This window comes from Lissotriton helveticus (assembly GCF_964261635.1).
Source record: "Lissotriton helveticus chromosome 1_1 unlocalized genomic scaffold, aLisHel1.1 SUPER_1_unloc_21, whole genome shotgun sequence".
Taxonomy (NCBI): domain Eukaryota; kingdom Metazoa; phylum Chordata; class Amphibia; order Caudata; family Salamandridae; genus Lissotriton; species Lissotriton helveticus.
In genome coordinates this window covers 2,691,057-2,707,336 of record NW_027611661.1, presented here as the reverse complement: position 1 = coordinate 2,707,336, position 16,280 = coordinate 2,691,057, and the positions used below count along the sequence as shown (strand labels likewise).

At 43.6% G+C, this 16,280-nt stretch overlaps 1 protein-coding gene across 1 annotated transcript in view; it reads right to left on the bottom strand.

The window, feature by feature from the left end:
• Positions 1 to 11,403, bottom strand: part of LOC144805742 (uncharacterized) — a 57,858-nt gene extending 46,455 nt beyond the window's left edge. The window contains 1 exon segment of the mRNA XM_078672227.1: positions 9,206 to 11,403. Coding sequence (XP_078528353.1) covers positions 9,206 to 10,724 — 1,519 coding nt within the window. The 5' untranslated portion in view covers positions 10,725 to 11,403.
• Positions 11,404 to 16,280: the final 4,877 nt, after the last annotated feature.

Here is a 16,280-nt window from a genome sequence, read left to right as displayed (position 1 = left end):
CAAAGCAAAGATTCAGGTGTTCGGGTATGACTCTGGCCATATAAATATCTCTAGGGGCACTAGACAGGGCTGCCCTTGTTCCCCCCTTTTATTTGCATTATATATCAATCCTTTAATTTTAAAACTATTAGAGAGTCATCTAATTAAGCCGGTTGTTTGTGGTCAATATAATACCAAAGTACTAGCATATGCCGACGACATAGCGGTTGTCACACCTGATCCTTCTGAGGCTATGATCATAATTGAGAGTGTGACTTCTGAGTATGGTAATTACTCGGGCTATTGTCTCAATAAAGGGAAAACAGTAATAATATGTACTGAAAATGTTGATTACATCGATGCCAGAGTAGCTAATAAAGCCACATATCTGGGAGTTGTGATCAGTCCAGATATCAAAAGTATAATAAAATTAAATTTTGATCCTCTCCTGGACAGAATTAAATCTGATCTAGATCGTGTGAATAGCCTGTATCTCTCAATTATTGGTAGAGCTATTTTTTTTTAAATGAACGTGCTTCCTAGGTTTCTATACTTATTCCGGACCATTCCTCTAGCCATTGATGATAAGATCCTAAAATTGTTAAACTCTCTTATGTCCAAATTTATTTGGCAGCACGGTAAAATTAGGAGGTCACATAAATTGCTGTCCCTACCACTCGAGAGAGGAGGGCTTGCCATCCCCAATACTATTTTGTATCACTGGGCTGCCTTTTTACAAATATTTGCTATCCTGATTAATTCAAAGTTTGACAATAGGGGAATCAAACCAATACCTTTGATATATGAGCTTTTGCTCGGGAGTAATGCGGAAGGTTTGTTTCTGCGATATACAGATTCTTCCTATTACAGAAATAATTATAAAATTGCAACCATAACCAGTGCCCGTAAAGTCTGGAATAAGATTAATAAGCATATGCATATTAGTAAAATTAACAGGTATACACCCTTGTGGCATTCGACTCTCACATCTGGCTTAATTTTTGACGTCATAGCAAAAAAATGGGAACTCCTCGGTATACAAACGGTTAATGATTTTTTGTTTAAAGGTTTTGAAACTACCTTTCAGGATCTGAAAACGAAATATAATTTGCTTAATGGAGACTATCTTAAATTTGTTCAATTGTTTGCTAAACTTAAAGCTAACGAACCATCAGTCGATATGTCAAGTATCGAACTGCTTGATTTAATGGGAAGATCTAAGATCAGAATTGGTAAACTATATGATATATTAATGACTGAAATTCAGGATGTGGGGCAGTGAAGCTCGAGAATCCGAATGTTGATGTGTATAAATGTATTGAGTTGTCAAATTGTCTCCTTATGTCTAGTAACCTGAAAGCCCAGTTGTACCAAGCTATGTTTAGTCTATATTATACCCCGGCTAAGCTACATGCTTGGGGAAAAAGAGAAAATGATCTATCCCCCAGATGTACAACGGGTCCTGCTGACAGCGTTCACATGTTCAGTGGCTGTTGCAAGCTCGATTCAATTAAAAGTATGATTGCAGGCTATTGGGAGTTACTATTTGGTCATAGACTTCCCGAGTCTGACTGTCTATATCTAATGGGATATGATAGTTCTCTAAAGTTGTCAAGAGGGGAGAAAAGACTTTTATTTATCGGCACAGCAGAACTAAGAATCATTCTCTCTGCACGTTGGAAAGATTCAGATCCTCCCAGCTTCCAGATGTGGCTAGCCCGCTTCTTAGCGGTATATAGTTATGAGACTTCAATTTATGCTACAAGAGGACTGAAAGCCAGGAGGTTGGGAGATGCAATCTGGTCTCCGGTATCACATTGGAAGGATGGAATTAATCCAAATATGAGTAACAGCATTTAGTTTATAGGTTAACAGTTACTGGCCATTTGTATTCTGTTACTCACTTGTTTATTTATTTATTTATTTGTATTTGTTTATTTAGTTATTTTTTTGCTTTGTTGTGGAGATTATGATAATATGATAATATGGTTTTTGTCCTTATTATAAATGACTGTGTATCCTGTGTACTGTCCTGGTTTAAAATAAAAAAAAAAAGAAAAAAAAAGGTTTTACAATTTGTGTGTTCATCATGCCGCCAGAATTTCTTACCATCTGTGAATAGCGAGCCTTCCACTGTGAGGTTACACACCGAACAGGTGCCACATTTTCTGTGGCCCTTGACTGGATTTGCGCCAAATATTGTACTCTGGGTATCACGCTTCTTTTGTGGTCTTGTTGTAGTGATCAGTTGTCCTATACTACGATTCTTTTTTAATGCAAAGAGGGGTGATCCCACATCCGGGAGCACTTCTTCAACTAGATGCCACGCATTCCGAATGATTTTCTGTAAGGGGTGTGTGTAGGGTCCGAATGTAGACACACACACCATGCGTTGAGTTGGCGGTCTGCGTCTTTTTTTCGAGCAGATGCTCCCTGGGTGTCCATCTAGCCCTCTTCATCGAGTGCTTGAGAAGCTTTCTCGGATAACCTCTGTCCTGTAAATTTTTAACCAGGGCTTGGCCATTGATATCGAAGTCTTGGATTCTAGAGCAGTTCCTTCTTACCCTAAGTCCATAGGGCAGGTTGTTCTTGAGGTTCCTAGGAGGGTAACTTTTGAAGTGCAGGGCGTTGTTTTTGTTCGTCTTTTTTTGATACAGGGAGCAGGCGAGTCCGTCAGCCGTGGCCTTAACTTCCACGTCTAGAAACGGTAGTGATTTGGAGTTATAGGTGAGGCTGAACTTGATATCAGGACTGTGGTTGTTCAGCCAGATATGAAATGCCTCCAATGCTTCAATTGATCCATTCCAAACGAACCAGACGTCATCTATATATCGCAGCCACTGCTGGATATGTGATTTATACGGGTTATTGTTGTAAACAAACTTCTCCTCATATTGCCCCATGTACAGAATCGCCATTTTGGGGGCAAAAGGACAGCCCACTGCTGATCCTTTCACCTGTAGAAAGAAATCGTCCTCAAATGTGAAGTAGTTTCTTTTCAACGCAAGTCCTGCAAAGGCCAGAAGTAGCTCCGTTGGGAACCTGTGCGGTCGCGGCCTTTTTTCCAGATGTATTTCAAGACAACGATGAAATACAAGATACCCTAGACAACGGACTCCCACAAGGGAGTCAACACCGGGGTCCAGGGGTGGCCCAGCCAAGAGGCCTGAAATCCAATCCCATTGGAACCCCGTCCCGTGACGGGGCCACCGGAGTGCCTCCCAACAAACAAAAAAAACTGAAGACCACTCTAACACTCACCGGAGTGACTCCCAGACTCGTGGCACGCGCATCGAAGCTCGCAGCGCCTGGAGGCCACGAGCAGCAGAGTCACAGGACCCCCTTGCCCATCAGATAACAAGGGCACCGCAGAGGCCCCAGCGGAGCACTGTCCTCCAAGGGAGCGGAGCCGAAGAGGAGATCCGCAATGAAATGGCGTGGGCAGCGCGGGTGAGCACACGCTCGTCTTCGCCGCCGGAGCTGCCTGCCCCCAAAATGGCCACCGGCAATCCAATCCACGCAAGATATAAACGAGGCCATACAAGCGGAAACGGCCCCATTAAGCTGCCAGCCCTGGAGCACTGTGAGAAGCCCTCGTGCCGTCCCTAAGGAGTACCAAACACATGTTTCTGCAGAAGATCCTGGAGACCCAGCTGGATCCCCCTTCCTAGGACACCTGACTATAAAATGGCCACCACCTCAGACTTCCACTGATCATGGAAGGAGCAAAGGACACGATCTCCAACCACTCAACGATGGCCCAGCGGAGGTTGTAGCTGAAGATCGACCCCAGTAAACACCCGGCCCCAGCTGCAGAGTCCCCTCTACATTTAAACACTGGACCCAACACTGCTCTAACTTGGGACCACTCCCCTCCGGGCTGCCTGCCCTCAAAATGCCCACCCACTTTCCCTAAACAGCCAAAATTGATGGCACATCGACCGGATTGAACCTTTCTGGACGCTTGCCCCCGGATTGAGGAAAGCAGACCCACGCCACGACCAAAAAAGGATAACAAATTCCCGGCACCACCGGAGGATAGAAAGCTACAGCTCCCCTCTAGGCTAAGTGGCTGCCTGACATTAAAATGGCCGCCTTGTTTTCAACACCAAAAGCTCAAACTGGGAACGGGAAGCCCACCAATGTCTGCCTCTAATGTCATTTTTTTTTATCGACCCCGAGGACTTGGCGCCTCAGCGTGCATTAACTCTGAGGGGTCGCCTAATCCTATAAGGCATTAATAAAGCATCCCTACCTCACTGCAACTCATTTTGAACCCAGGAGCAACACCCCCCTTGCATCCTCTAGGCGGCCGGGGTGCCCCAGGGCAACCCAACTAGAGGACCTCCCTGGATGAATTCCCCAAGGGAGCATTGGTAAGGTATTACCGCAATGCCTCAACATCGCCAGGTTAGTAAGGTCCCTGACCCTACCCACTCCCTTAACCAGGAAAGCCGAGGGCCTCTGCACTCCCAGCCCAACACCGACCGCCCCCAGAGCAGTCCACTCCCCCTCCCTCCTTCCTGACAATCAGCTTTCATCCCCCCTACCACCACAGTCCTCCCCGGAAGGGGAACCTCAGTGCGCTATAACCCCCACCCCCCTACTCAAAAAGCCTAACCTCCACCCGCCACATCAACCCCCGCTCCCTCACCCGAAGACCCTCACCCCCCAACCACCAAAGATGCACCTGGCCGCGCAATTGGACTCTCTTGCAGGCCCTTCTCCCAACGCCCTGACACCCCACGGTTAGAACACCTTCGCTATAACCTACCCCCACAGTCTCTCATTGAAAGCGAAAAAACGCTTTAAACAGAATTTAATCAGCCAACACCCCAAAACACTAGTTGTTGACACTTACCACTGAGCTACTAGAGGGCTGAAGAAAATGGACTTCATTTTCCATACCAACAGACCAGATCTCTGGGTCATTATCTTCAACTCCCACCTGCCCTTCTCCAAAACCACTATCACAGATCACAACCGTAGATTAACCATCTCCCCCCTGAAACATCAGTCCCTGACCGGAGACATCTCCATTACCATTTTCAGCAACTATATGTTTTTTTTAATCTACCCCGAGGACTTGGCGCCTCGGCGCACATTAACTCTAAGGGGTCGCCTAATACTATAAGGCATCAATAAAGCATCCCTACCTCACTGTAACTCATTTTGATCCCAGGAGCAACACCCCCCCTTGCATTGTCTAGGCGGCCGGTGTGCCCCAGGGCAACCCAACTAGAGGACCTCCCTGGATGAATTCCCCAAGGGAGCATTGGGAAGGTATTACCGCGACGCCTCAACATCGCCAGGTTAGTAAGGTCCCTGACCCTACCCACTCCCTTAACCAGGAGAGCCGAGGGCCTCTGCATTCCCAGCCTAACACACCGCCCCGCCCCCAGAGCGGTCCACTCCCCCTCCTTCCTTCCCGACAATCAGCTTTCCTCCCCCCCTACCGCCACAGTCCTCCCAAGAAGGGGAACCTCAGTGCGCTATAACCCCCACCCCCCCTAATCGAACAGCCTAACCTTCACCCACCACATCACCCCTCGGCCCCCTCACCCGAAGACCCTCACCCCCCAACCACCAAAGATGCACCCGGCCGCACAATTGGACTCTCTTGCAGGCCCTTCTCCCAACGCCCTGACACCCCACGGTCAGAACACCTTCGCTATAACCTACCCCCACAGTCTCTCCTTGAAAGTGAAAAAACGCTTTAAACAGAATTTCATCAGGCAACACCCTGAAACACTAGTTGTCAACACTTACCACTCTTTATCTCATTTCAATTCATCATAAATTACTCAAATTCACTATTGCTTTATGAGCACGGCACTTGTCGGGGGTTGACACAGTTTGATGGGGTCCCCCCCACTATCATCTAGAAATGGGACACAGTTGCACCTAGCTCCTTAGCCTGCAACTGGCGACAGTAATCACTTTGGGAAGGTGGTGCAAGTCCAACTTTTTGATGCAGATCTCGTATTCATTAACAGTGGCAGAGTCACTATCAGAGAGTTCAGGAAGGTGTTTAAAGAATTCTTGTCCCTCGGAGCCCAAACAATGCATTAACAATGAGGCTTTCCTCTCTGCACTTAAGGAAGTGCCACAGACATGAGCATAATGTGTGAAAACCTTCTTTCACTTCAGCCATGACGGAGGAGATTCCTGGAGATGTGAACAAGAAGGGAGGGTCATTCACATTTTGTATGATGTACGTACTATGTTTTGACCTAGTTACAACTTAAGGGTGAACTTCAGTGATCTGCTTACAGTGCGCAATATTCACAAACCTTATAAGCTGTGCGCATCAGCGAAACTGCGTGAAACTTCAGCAATTAAAATTTAGGCCAATGCGTACAGTCCCAGAAACTTCATTTGCTGTGAGCATCAGTAGAACCATAAGCCCGATTACTGATGGCAAATATTTATATAGAGAGGAGTCACTTTAGTCTGGTGCTCAATTCCATGTGTAGATGTGAGTCTGGTGGTGCCTGATAACTGAAAGGCACACATTTGTTTACATACAATTTCATATATGTCTGAGTTATTATTCCTATTACAGCGCCGTCTACCTTGAGAAGGCCAATCCTAGACCAGTGTGTGGACACAACACATGCCGACAAATCGAGGACAAAGGGATTGGGACATGGTCTAGGAACACTTACAACAAATCCTACATCAAACCTCACGTTTAACTGATGGAGCGCAAAGAACGATATAAAGCAATATACTGAGAAAACGTAACCTGGAGAATTGCTGCAAATTAAAGTAAATAAAAAAAACTAATAAAGAACTCCATAACAACAGCTGTGTGACCTGGAAGCCGATTATTTCTCTATAGCCCTTGTTTGTGATTACCTTATAGTGCTCACATTTATCATCCGCGTGAGAAGAGATGGGAGACTGGGGTGTCTGATTACAGAAGCTCATTTACATACAAAGGGGGGTGACAGCCTGTTTAAAACGCACAGCACAACTTGTTTACGTAAAATGTTTGTACACAAACAGGGTAAAGTCTTGCTTCCCTTGTTTTCATTTTCTTTAATACATCCTGCACCTTGCTCTCTTCTTCTCTTCCTCTCATTTTAATTCATCGTAAAGTACTCAAATTCACTTTTGCTTTATCAGCACGGCACTTGTCGGAGGTTGACACAGTTTGATGGGGTCCCCCCACTATTATCTAGAAAAGGGACTCAGTTCCACCCAGCTCCTTAGCCTGCGACTGGGAAATGTTACTTTGCGTCTTGCATATGCAAACACCGGCCTCAGAGTGTTTGCAATTATCTGTCCCACTAGCAGCGTCCCCTTTATTTATTTGTATGAGTGGCGCAAGAGAGGAACAGAGAACCAGACAAAATTAGCCCTTCTATTGCTTAATTCACTGTAAATGTGAAACACTTTGGGGCTTAGGGGCTGGATACAGAACATCAGGAAACAAACACAAATTAAAGCACATGTTATTTAATTGCTAAAAACTGTTTAAAAATGTAATTTCCAAGTTCAACATATCTGTTTAAAAATATTTAAATTTTTCAGTCAATTCCGAGTTTAGTTACAAACTGAAAGTGGGATAAACACATGATGTATAAAAACTGAAACCAAAAACTTCTTTTTACATTATTTTAAGTTTCTTGTTTTTTGTTTTTAAAACAGGCCGTCAACCTTTTCCGTGAAAATTATTATGAGGGACTGACATCACTTCTTGTGACATCACTACATGTGACGTCATTGTGATTTGCATATGATAATGGGCTCCATCACTATTCTCCTTACTTGTTCCCTGTTTATTTGCATGACATGAGTCTATAGGTAATAAATATAAATAGATAAATTCACAGGTGTTCAGCCCGTTTCTCTGGTGATGTCTCACTTTGGTATGTATTCGGCTGCTTCTTCTATTTTTAGGTGAGTACAAATAACGTGCCGTTCCCCCTCTTTCCATTTCTCTCTTTTTCACGACCATTTCTTTGTCTCTCTCGCTCTCTTTATCTCTCACCCTCTCTGTCTCTCACACACTCCTGTTAGCTTTAGCTTCATGAATGTCACTGCCACTTCTGGCATTCATACAACAAATCATTCAGAACATTTGAGAACAAAGGACTATCAGTGTGGAAGACGAGTTGCTGGGAGTGCAACGGATTGTCCTGGTACATATATGCTTTTGATGTGGGATTTCACTATTTCACCACATTATTAAACCAGAGTCTGCTGCTTACAGTCGCTCAATTCTGGTAAAAAGTAGAGTTTGACAAGACGCTGAATTAATAGAGAGAGACAAGTCGGAGAGGAGCCATGGGTCACACTTAGCTATAGGACCCGAGGCACAAGCTGATCCATCAACCGATAACAGTGTGTAAAAGGTGCAGCAAACATTACTTAAAAACAAGGTATATGTTCTTTTATATCTAAAAATAGGTTATTTCTTGAACACTTGTGCTTCGCTTTATTTCATTACGTATACTGCAGTGGCATTTGTTAATAGTAACACATGCATTTTACCAATGAAGCTTCCATCTCCAGAGCCCTGACTACATGTCCACATGTGTTGGGTTTATAGGTGTTATCACTAATCCGACAAGTTAGCTGAAAATACCGTTGTTAGTCCCAGTTTTGTTCAGTGTTGCTTTACAGGTAGTGTGGTCAGGTGCGATTGAATGTTTTTCTTTGTATCTCTTCTTCACCAAATAAAAATCAACAATGTTTCTTTTCTTTAAATCCACATTGTGCTTGTCTCCCACTGTGTATCCTGGTACATCATGTCACTTTGTTATGTGTACGGAAGTGAACAATCACTGGAACCAAACACTATTATAATTCTGCAAATACTGTTATCTGTTTTTCCTCTTTACTGCTATTCAGGTCTTCTATCATTGGTATTTCAATGTCATACAAAATTTGAATTTTATCTTTTTCCGTAATTTATTCCTCTCACAATAACTGCACTGTTCTGCTCTTGTCTATGTCCTTAGACGGGTCAATATTATTTTTTATGTTCTTAAATTCTTTCCGGAATCTCTGCATCTCTAGGATTATTTCCATGTGAGTTAAATGAAGGAGTGTATTCACTGAGGGCTGTGTGGGATCGAAAATTGACAAAAGCCCTTTTCACTTTCAGTGCCCTTCTATGTTTTCTCCCTGTGTGTTCGCTGATGACTTTGTAGCTCTGATCGTCGACTAAAGCTCTTCCCACATTCATTGCGCTTGAGTGGCTTTCCCCCTGTATGCGTTCGCTTATGTCTTTGAAGGTGTGATGACTGACTAAAGCACTTTGCACATTCGCTGCACTTGAATGGTTTTTCCCCTGTGTGTGTTCGCTGATGTTTTTGTAGGTTTGATAATTGACTAAAGCTCTTTGCACATTCACTGCACTTGAATGGTTTTTCCCCTGTGTGTGTTCGCTGATGATTCTTTAATGCTGTAGAGAAGCAAAAACTACTGTCACATTCACTACAATGATAGGGTTTTTCCCCTGTGTGTGTTCGCTGATGAATTTTTAGTTTTGATAATTGACTAAAGCTCTTCTCACATTCATTGCACTTGAATGGTTTTTCTCCTGTGTGAGTTCGCTGATGAACCCTTAATTCTGTAGAGTTACTAAAACTACTGTCACATTCACTACAGTGATAGAGTTTTTCCCCCGTATGTGTTCGCTTATGTCTTTGAAGGTGTGATAACTGACTAAAGCACTTTGCACATTCGCTGCACTTGAATGGTTTTTCCCCTGTGTGTGTTCGCTGATGTTTTTGTAGGTTTGATAATTGACTAAAGCTCTTTGCACATTCACTGCACTTGAATGGTTTTTCCCCTGTGTGTGTTCGCTGATGATTCTTTAATGCTGTAGAGAAGCAAAAACTACTGTCACATTCACTACAATGATAGGGTTTTTCCCCTGTGTGTGTTCGCTGATGAATTTTTAGTTTTGATAATTGACTAAAGCTCTTCCCACATTCATTGCACTTGAATGGTTTTTCTCCTGTGTGAGTTCGCTGATGAACCCTTAATTCTGTAGAGTTACTAAAACTACTGTCACATTCACTACAATGATAGAGTTTTTCCCCCGTGTGTGTTCGCTGATGAATTTGTCGGACGGATAATCGACTAAAGCTCTTCCCACATTCACTGCAGTTGAATGGTTTTTCCCCTGTGTGTATTTGCTGATGTGTTTGAAGGCTTGATAAATGACTATAGCACTTTGCACATTCACTGCACTTGAATGGTTTTTCTCCTGTGTGAGTTCGCTGATGATTCCTTAATGCTGAAGAGTCTCGAAAACTTCTGTCACATTCACTACATTGATAGGGTTTTTCCCCTGCGTGTGTTCGCTGATGACATTTTAGGTCTGATAACCTACTAAAGCTCTGCACACATTCACTGCACTTGAATAGTTTTTCCCCTGTGTGTGTTTGATTATGTCTTTGAAGGTTTGATAACTGACTAAAGCACTTCCCACATTCACTGCACTTGAATGGCTTTTCCCCTTTGTGTGTTCGCTGATGACTTTGGAGGTTTGATAACTGACTAAAGCTCTTCCCACATTCACTGCACTTGAAGGGTTTTTGTCCTGTGTACGTGTGCTGATGAAGCTTGAGTAGTGATGACAAACTAAAGCTCTTGCTGCATGTGTATGATTCTTCTTTCTTGGTTAGTGTTTGTGGGTCGGGTATATATTTGTCTTCATCCCATGACTGCATTTCCTGATGGGCCGACATGTCTGATAAAGCACTTGTGTTTTTCTCACACATTTAATATGTGTGCGGTATTTTACATGTTTGATTTCTGTTTTAATAATAAAATGCAATAGCCACCAAATATTTACCATACTCCTAATACGTAGAAGGTGTCTTAGTAGGCGATTGTGCCTTTAGATTGGATTATGGCTGTGCACGATTGCGGGTAAAGATGTATCTTCCTTCCGGCCGGTGCAAATTGGAACAGTCTGTTGTATTGTAGCTAGAAGAACTCCTCTTTCCTTTACCCGTCAGTTGTCTGGCTCCGCTCTGTTGTGCTCTTCTCTGGTTACTGTGGTTTGTCCAGAAAGAGTTTACAATTCTCCTAGAGCACGGAATGATGGCTTGTCATCATTTTATAAAACAGAGCACTGTGGTAATCACATCATACCGATCCGATGATCAAAGCTGATGTTGGACACTTGTTTATACAGGAGGCGGTTTCTTATCGTTGTTGCCTTAAGTTTCCTAAGGTAATTTCTTCGTTTTGTGGCGTGGAGGTGCACAGCTCAGACTCTTACAATCACTGAACTTCCTTGATGCTTCATCCAGGATCTGTCCATTTGTGTGCAGGTTCCTCTGTCGCCGAATGCGCTGATGTTTTCCGGAATACTGTAGCTCATTATTTCTGCTATTATTGAAGATTTACAGAATTAGCTTCGTTATTGATGGTCATTTCATACATTCAAGGCTTGTTTTCTGTTGGATGTAAAGATATTTAAAATTACTAAATTGAAACATAATGGAATGAGAATTCACAACGTTTAACTGGTTGTAAAAGACATTTCGGTGGAGTTTTACCAAATCTCCATGCAATGCAGCGCAACCCACCCTCCCCCCAGGGAGGCTGCGCTGCGTGACAAGGAGGGAGCAGGAGAGCACCATATTTTCAAAGATATGGCTCTCTCCTTCCCTTTCCCTTGCACCTGCACTGGTTACAGCAGCCTTGCGCCATGCACACACCTTAGCACAAGAGCGCTAGGGTGTGTGTGTGTGAGCCCAGCATAGGTTTTGTACAGGAAAGACACCCTAGACATGAGGGAAAGCTTTTACCACTTTGTATGCGTGTTGCACGCATGCAAAGTCAGAAAAGGAAGGAGAAATGAAAGCATTTCTCCTTCCTTGCGCCTAGTTTAAAAGGGTGCAGTTTTCTCACACTAAACCCAATCTACTGTATTTGGTAAATTGGGTTTAGCTTGAGAAACCTTGGGTCATTGCAGTGGAACGCCCATGCACCACCCTTGGCAGGCCCCCCATGGCGCAAAGTAATGTGATACAGTGCTATGCGATGCTTCACATTACTTTTACATTATTTGCTGGAAAGAAAATTAGGAAAAAAATATTTTGCACTTTTTTGTGCCACTTTTGTGACACAAACACGGCGCAAAATCTTAGTAAATCTACCCCTTCTTCTTTACCACCTTTGAAACTTAGCAAGGAATATTTCATCATACACAGATATTTAACTAAAAGTTCTGTTGATCTGGTGACATCTTATTAATATCTGAAAAGGAGGTTCAAGATAGACGCATATGGTTAAGACTTCATTTAAATAACAATAGATTTTAGAAAAAGAGATGGATCAGGCGGGGCTGCGAAATTTCCAGTAACTCTTTGCGAAGTACATAACAAAAGTTACTCCATTCACTCACTTCGTCTCGTTTCTTTCCTATTCACTTAAGATCATCTCAAATACCAACTCCTGTCTTTACTCACTTTTCATAAGTCACCTTTGACACTGTCAATAGCTCCCTTGGTTCAAGCATTTCTGGTTTCTTCTAACCTGGAAGACTGGAACATTATTGTGGGTTGAGGGGGGTTTCCTATCGCCATAACATCTGTCCATCTCCCTGAAACTAGTGCAGCTTACAGCACCTGGTTCTGGCCCTGAAAGACAACTTTAAAAAGCAAGTCTTTAGTTCTTCCTAAGTTAGATAAAGTTCTGTAAGATGCAGCTCCTTCGGGGGCTTTTTGTAAAACAGAACGAGGGGTTCACTGTAGGGGCCGTCCTTTATAATGTGTTCGCAGATAAGGCAAACAAACGTTGATTCATATAATTTAATATTCAACGAAATCAGTCATTTAGTACTTATAGAGAATCCTTCACAACTAACCCTGAGTGAAGTATTACGCTACGCTTGTGTAGTTTGCGAAGTTTGCGGTACTCCGACCTACGCGAATTGCATGTAGCACAGTGCAAACACGCATAGCATAGCGTAGCGTAGTGCAGCAGTCATTTTGTGCTTGCTCGCAGTCCGCATGCTCAAGTTGGCAACCGCGAGCGAGCAAAAATTACATCCCGGCGAGACTTTTTCCTCGTGCGCAATCAGCAACATCAAGTTGCCGATCGCGAGCGTGGAAAATAAACCTCCAGGTCTGATTCTCAATGCGGGGAGGTCAGGTTTCTCATTGCGAGTGGGCGCATATGCTCGTGACCTCTCGCGATGCGAAACTACCAGTTTGCGTTGAGAAAGCAATAATTTACCTGACATATCCCCACAACAGATGTGTGTATATTACTCTTTTTCCCCTCTTTTCCACCATTACATGGTATCTGACATGATGTTGTTCGTTTGGGGCCCAGGATCCCACTTAGTGACTGAATAGGCATTTGGCAGAATGGGAGGAGGTGTCAGTTATCCACAGGTGATGCGGCAGTTGTACCTTTCCATATTTCTCATATTGTGGTAAATAAATAAATAATACCCTATTTTTGACTAGGCATATATCATAACAGATAGCTCAATAAATAAGAGTCAAGATTCGAGGTAGTAGGAGTTTCTGCAGGTTTATTACAGCATAAGGACAGGATCAGGACGACCTGCATAGGAATAGGATGACAGGGCCCGGCAGCTGCCGGGGCTGGGTCTGGGATGAGCGCGCTAACTTTTAATAACAATGCATGAACTTATATACATAACGCAAACACATAGCATTACATTGCAGTAGGCGTAGCAGTGGGTGGAGCAGAAGGCGTGACGCGTAGCAGTCGCGAAAGATAACAGTAAAAGTGGGTGTAACTGGGCGTATACATAGACATGTGGTGCAAACGTAACAGAATATGTCATGAATGGGCGGAATCATTGGAGGGGGCTACCTAAGGAGCCGAGACCTCTAACCTAATGGTGCGCGTAAACTGGCAATGACGTATTACTAGGAGAAGCTGGGGGCTATGAACTCTGTGCTAGGAGCAGAGACTAAAGTCTGGAGGGTCGGAGCGACATGTACCTAAACCCTATCTAGTATCTGATATTTAGGGAACATGTTGATATAAACTAGAAGTCATGAGGGGAAAGGCTAACTTGATTCTAAGACTGGACCATGCATTATTCTACATGTAGTGCGTGATGAAGAATACTAAATGACCATTTAAATACAGTATTTCTCTTAACATGGAGACGAGAAGGCTAGACAATGACGGAAACTATTGATGTAGTTCAGTAGCTTAAGAATGCAGAGAAGGAGGACTGAACTGATAGCTGGAATCATAACATACTCTTGGCAGACTCAGAGGCAGAGCCAAGCTGCACCGGGCACGGCGAGGCAGGAAGTAAGTGAAGGGTCGAGGATACAGGTGGGGGCTGTATCGCTCCTCAGCGAGGCTTTCAGGAGACAGGAGCTGAATCTGATGTCCAGGCCCTGTTGAGGCCTAGGAACGGGGACTTTATAATGAAATAACGTGCACACTGGGGAACGTGGCAACGTAGCTTTACATAGGCCTAATATTCGTAGTATTCACGAGGACTGGAAAATGACATACCAGAGGTGGACACAACTATAATTGCGTCTTGATCAGACATGGGGAGTAACATATGCATATTGGTCATGCACACATAACATATGATGGATGAGGCGTAGGGACACAGAACATGGCAAAATTTACTTTTCCACATTCCCTCCTTGTCACTACGTTTCCATCAGGAAACATCAATATTCATGATACCATCTATCATTTCATACAGTATCATTTGCTCGTCTCGAATTGTCTTGGAACGGGATTTAGAACGGGGCTTGGGACTAGGAATACAAGAGGTAGCGCAAATGCCGCAAATCGCAGGGCCACATTGTATACAGAGGCAGCAGCTAAATATGATCGCTACTGCAATACCTAGAAAGGACAGGACTTTCCATCCCCATGCGGAAATTATATTCCAGAACCAACCGGACCATGTCCAGGTGCCTGGATCTTGGTGTAACAGATGGGCAATTTTATGGAGTCTGGTTATAGCTGAATAAACAGACGGCGCGTTATTTGGAATGAAAATGCAACAACTAGATCCGAGGACTCTACAGGCCCCGCCCCTATCGGCCAGTATGACGTCAAGGACGAGACGATTCTGTAAAACGACAATTCTCATAAAGGATTGCTCTTCGGTTAGGTTACCTAGAGCGGAGGCAGTCTCATCTACTACTGCTTCAAGGGTTCTTGTTAACCTACGGATTAGCTTACTGTTTACAACTGTACCTAAATAAGGGAAGACACCTTTATCAATATCAATAAATTGCTCTGCGGCGGTTTCAGTATAATCGACAATCGGGAGATTTCTCTTGTGTCTAGTGTGTACTAGGAAGGAATTCCTATGGTAGTCAGGTGGGGCTAGAAAAACAGGTGGCAGTAGGAAGGCAATGTAACAGGTTCCCTCCCAATCGAGGGGCAGACGAACATATGCAGTTTGACCACAAACAAAATAAGAATGACGTGAGGCTTTAAAAATAGATTTCCCACTGTCACTATACTGGATAACAGTAGTACATTCACTATGGCCTACGTGTACAGAACCATGACTACGGACACATAATTCGCCTTTGACTGGTAGTACTGAAATAGCAGGTGAGTCTGGAGTAGTATCAGACTGAACATTCAGGACCATGAAATTCGACGAATAATTACCTAAATTGTATACTTCATTTTCTAGATCTAACCCTGTTCTGTGGGGGAGACCTTGCTTGTCTGGAAAACATGTACTGTTAAGAAAAGACATGTCTGTTGAGGATGACGTTAACGTGGACCATGCTCCACACGAACCATTATGTGAGAATGGATAAGGAAAGAGTGGCAGAACTCCCTTCGGTGTCTGGAAAGGGGGGAGTCGACCACACACCCAACAATTAGTGGCATTGCTGGTCTGGTGTGAATAATGTAACATACGGATAAATGAATTATTACGCATAGCGAGGCGGTATGAATATTCGTGAGGAGGCAGATCACTAAACGTGTGCTCTACTGTAGCATTAGCAGACTTATTTACATGAGGAACTGAGAAACACAGGAAAAGTGCATAACTGGTGCAGGAAATCATAATGCTGATGAATAATATGAAACTTAGAAAAATGATACATTGAATTGAACTTTGACTGACTCTCTCACTATGGGGGTCTATTTTATACATGTCAGAAACAGTCTAACCGTTTCACCTAGGGGAGGACTTATACAATCAAACTGACTGACTTATTTTACTAGACCGGAGCTTTAACTTATACTCCTGCTGCGGAGTTTTCTCTATCAGGGAAGGGGTTGTAACAATGTCTTTTGCGGGACAGTCCTTAAGAGCAATGTCTTGGCAGTCTTTA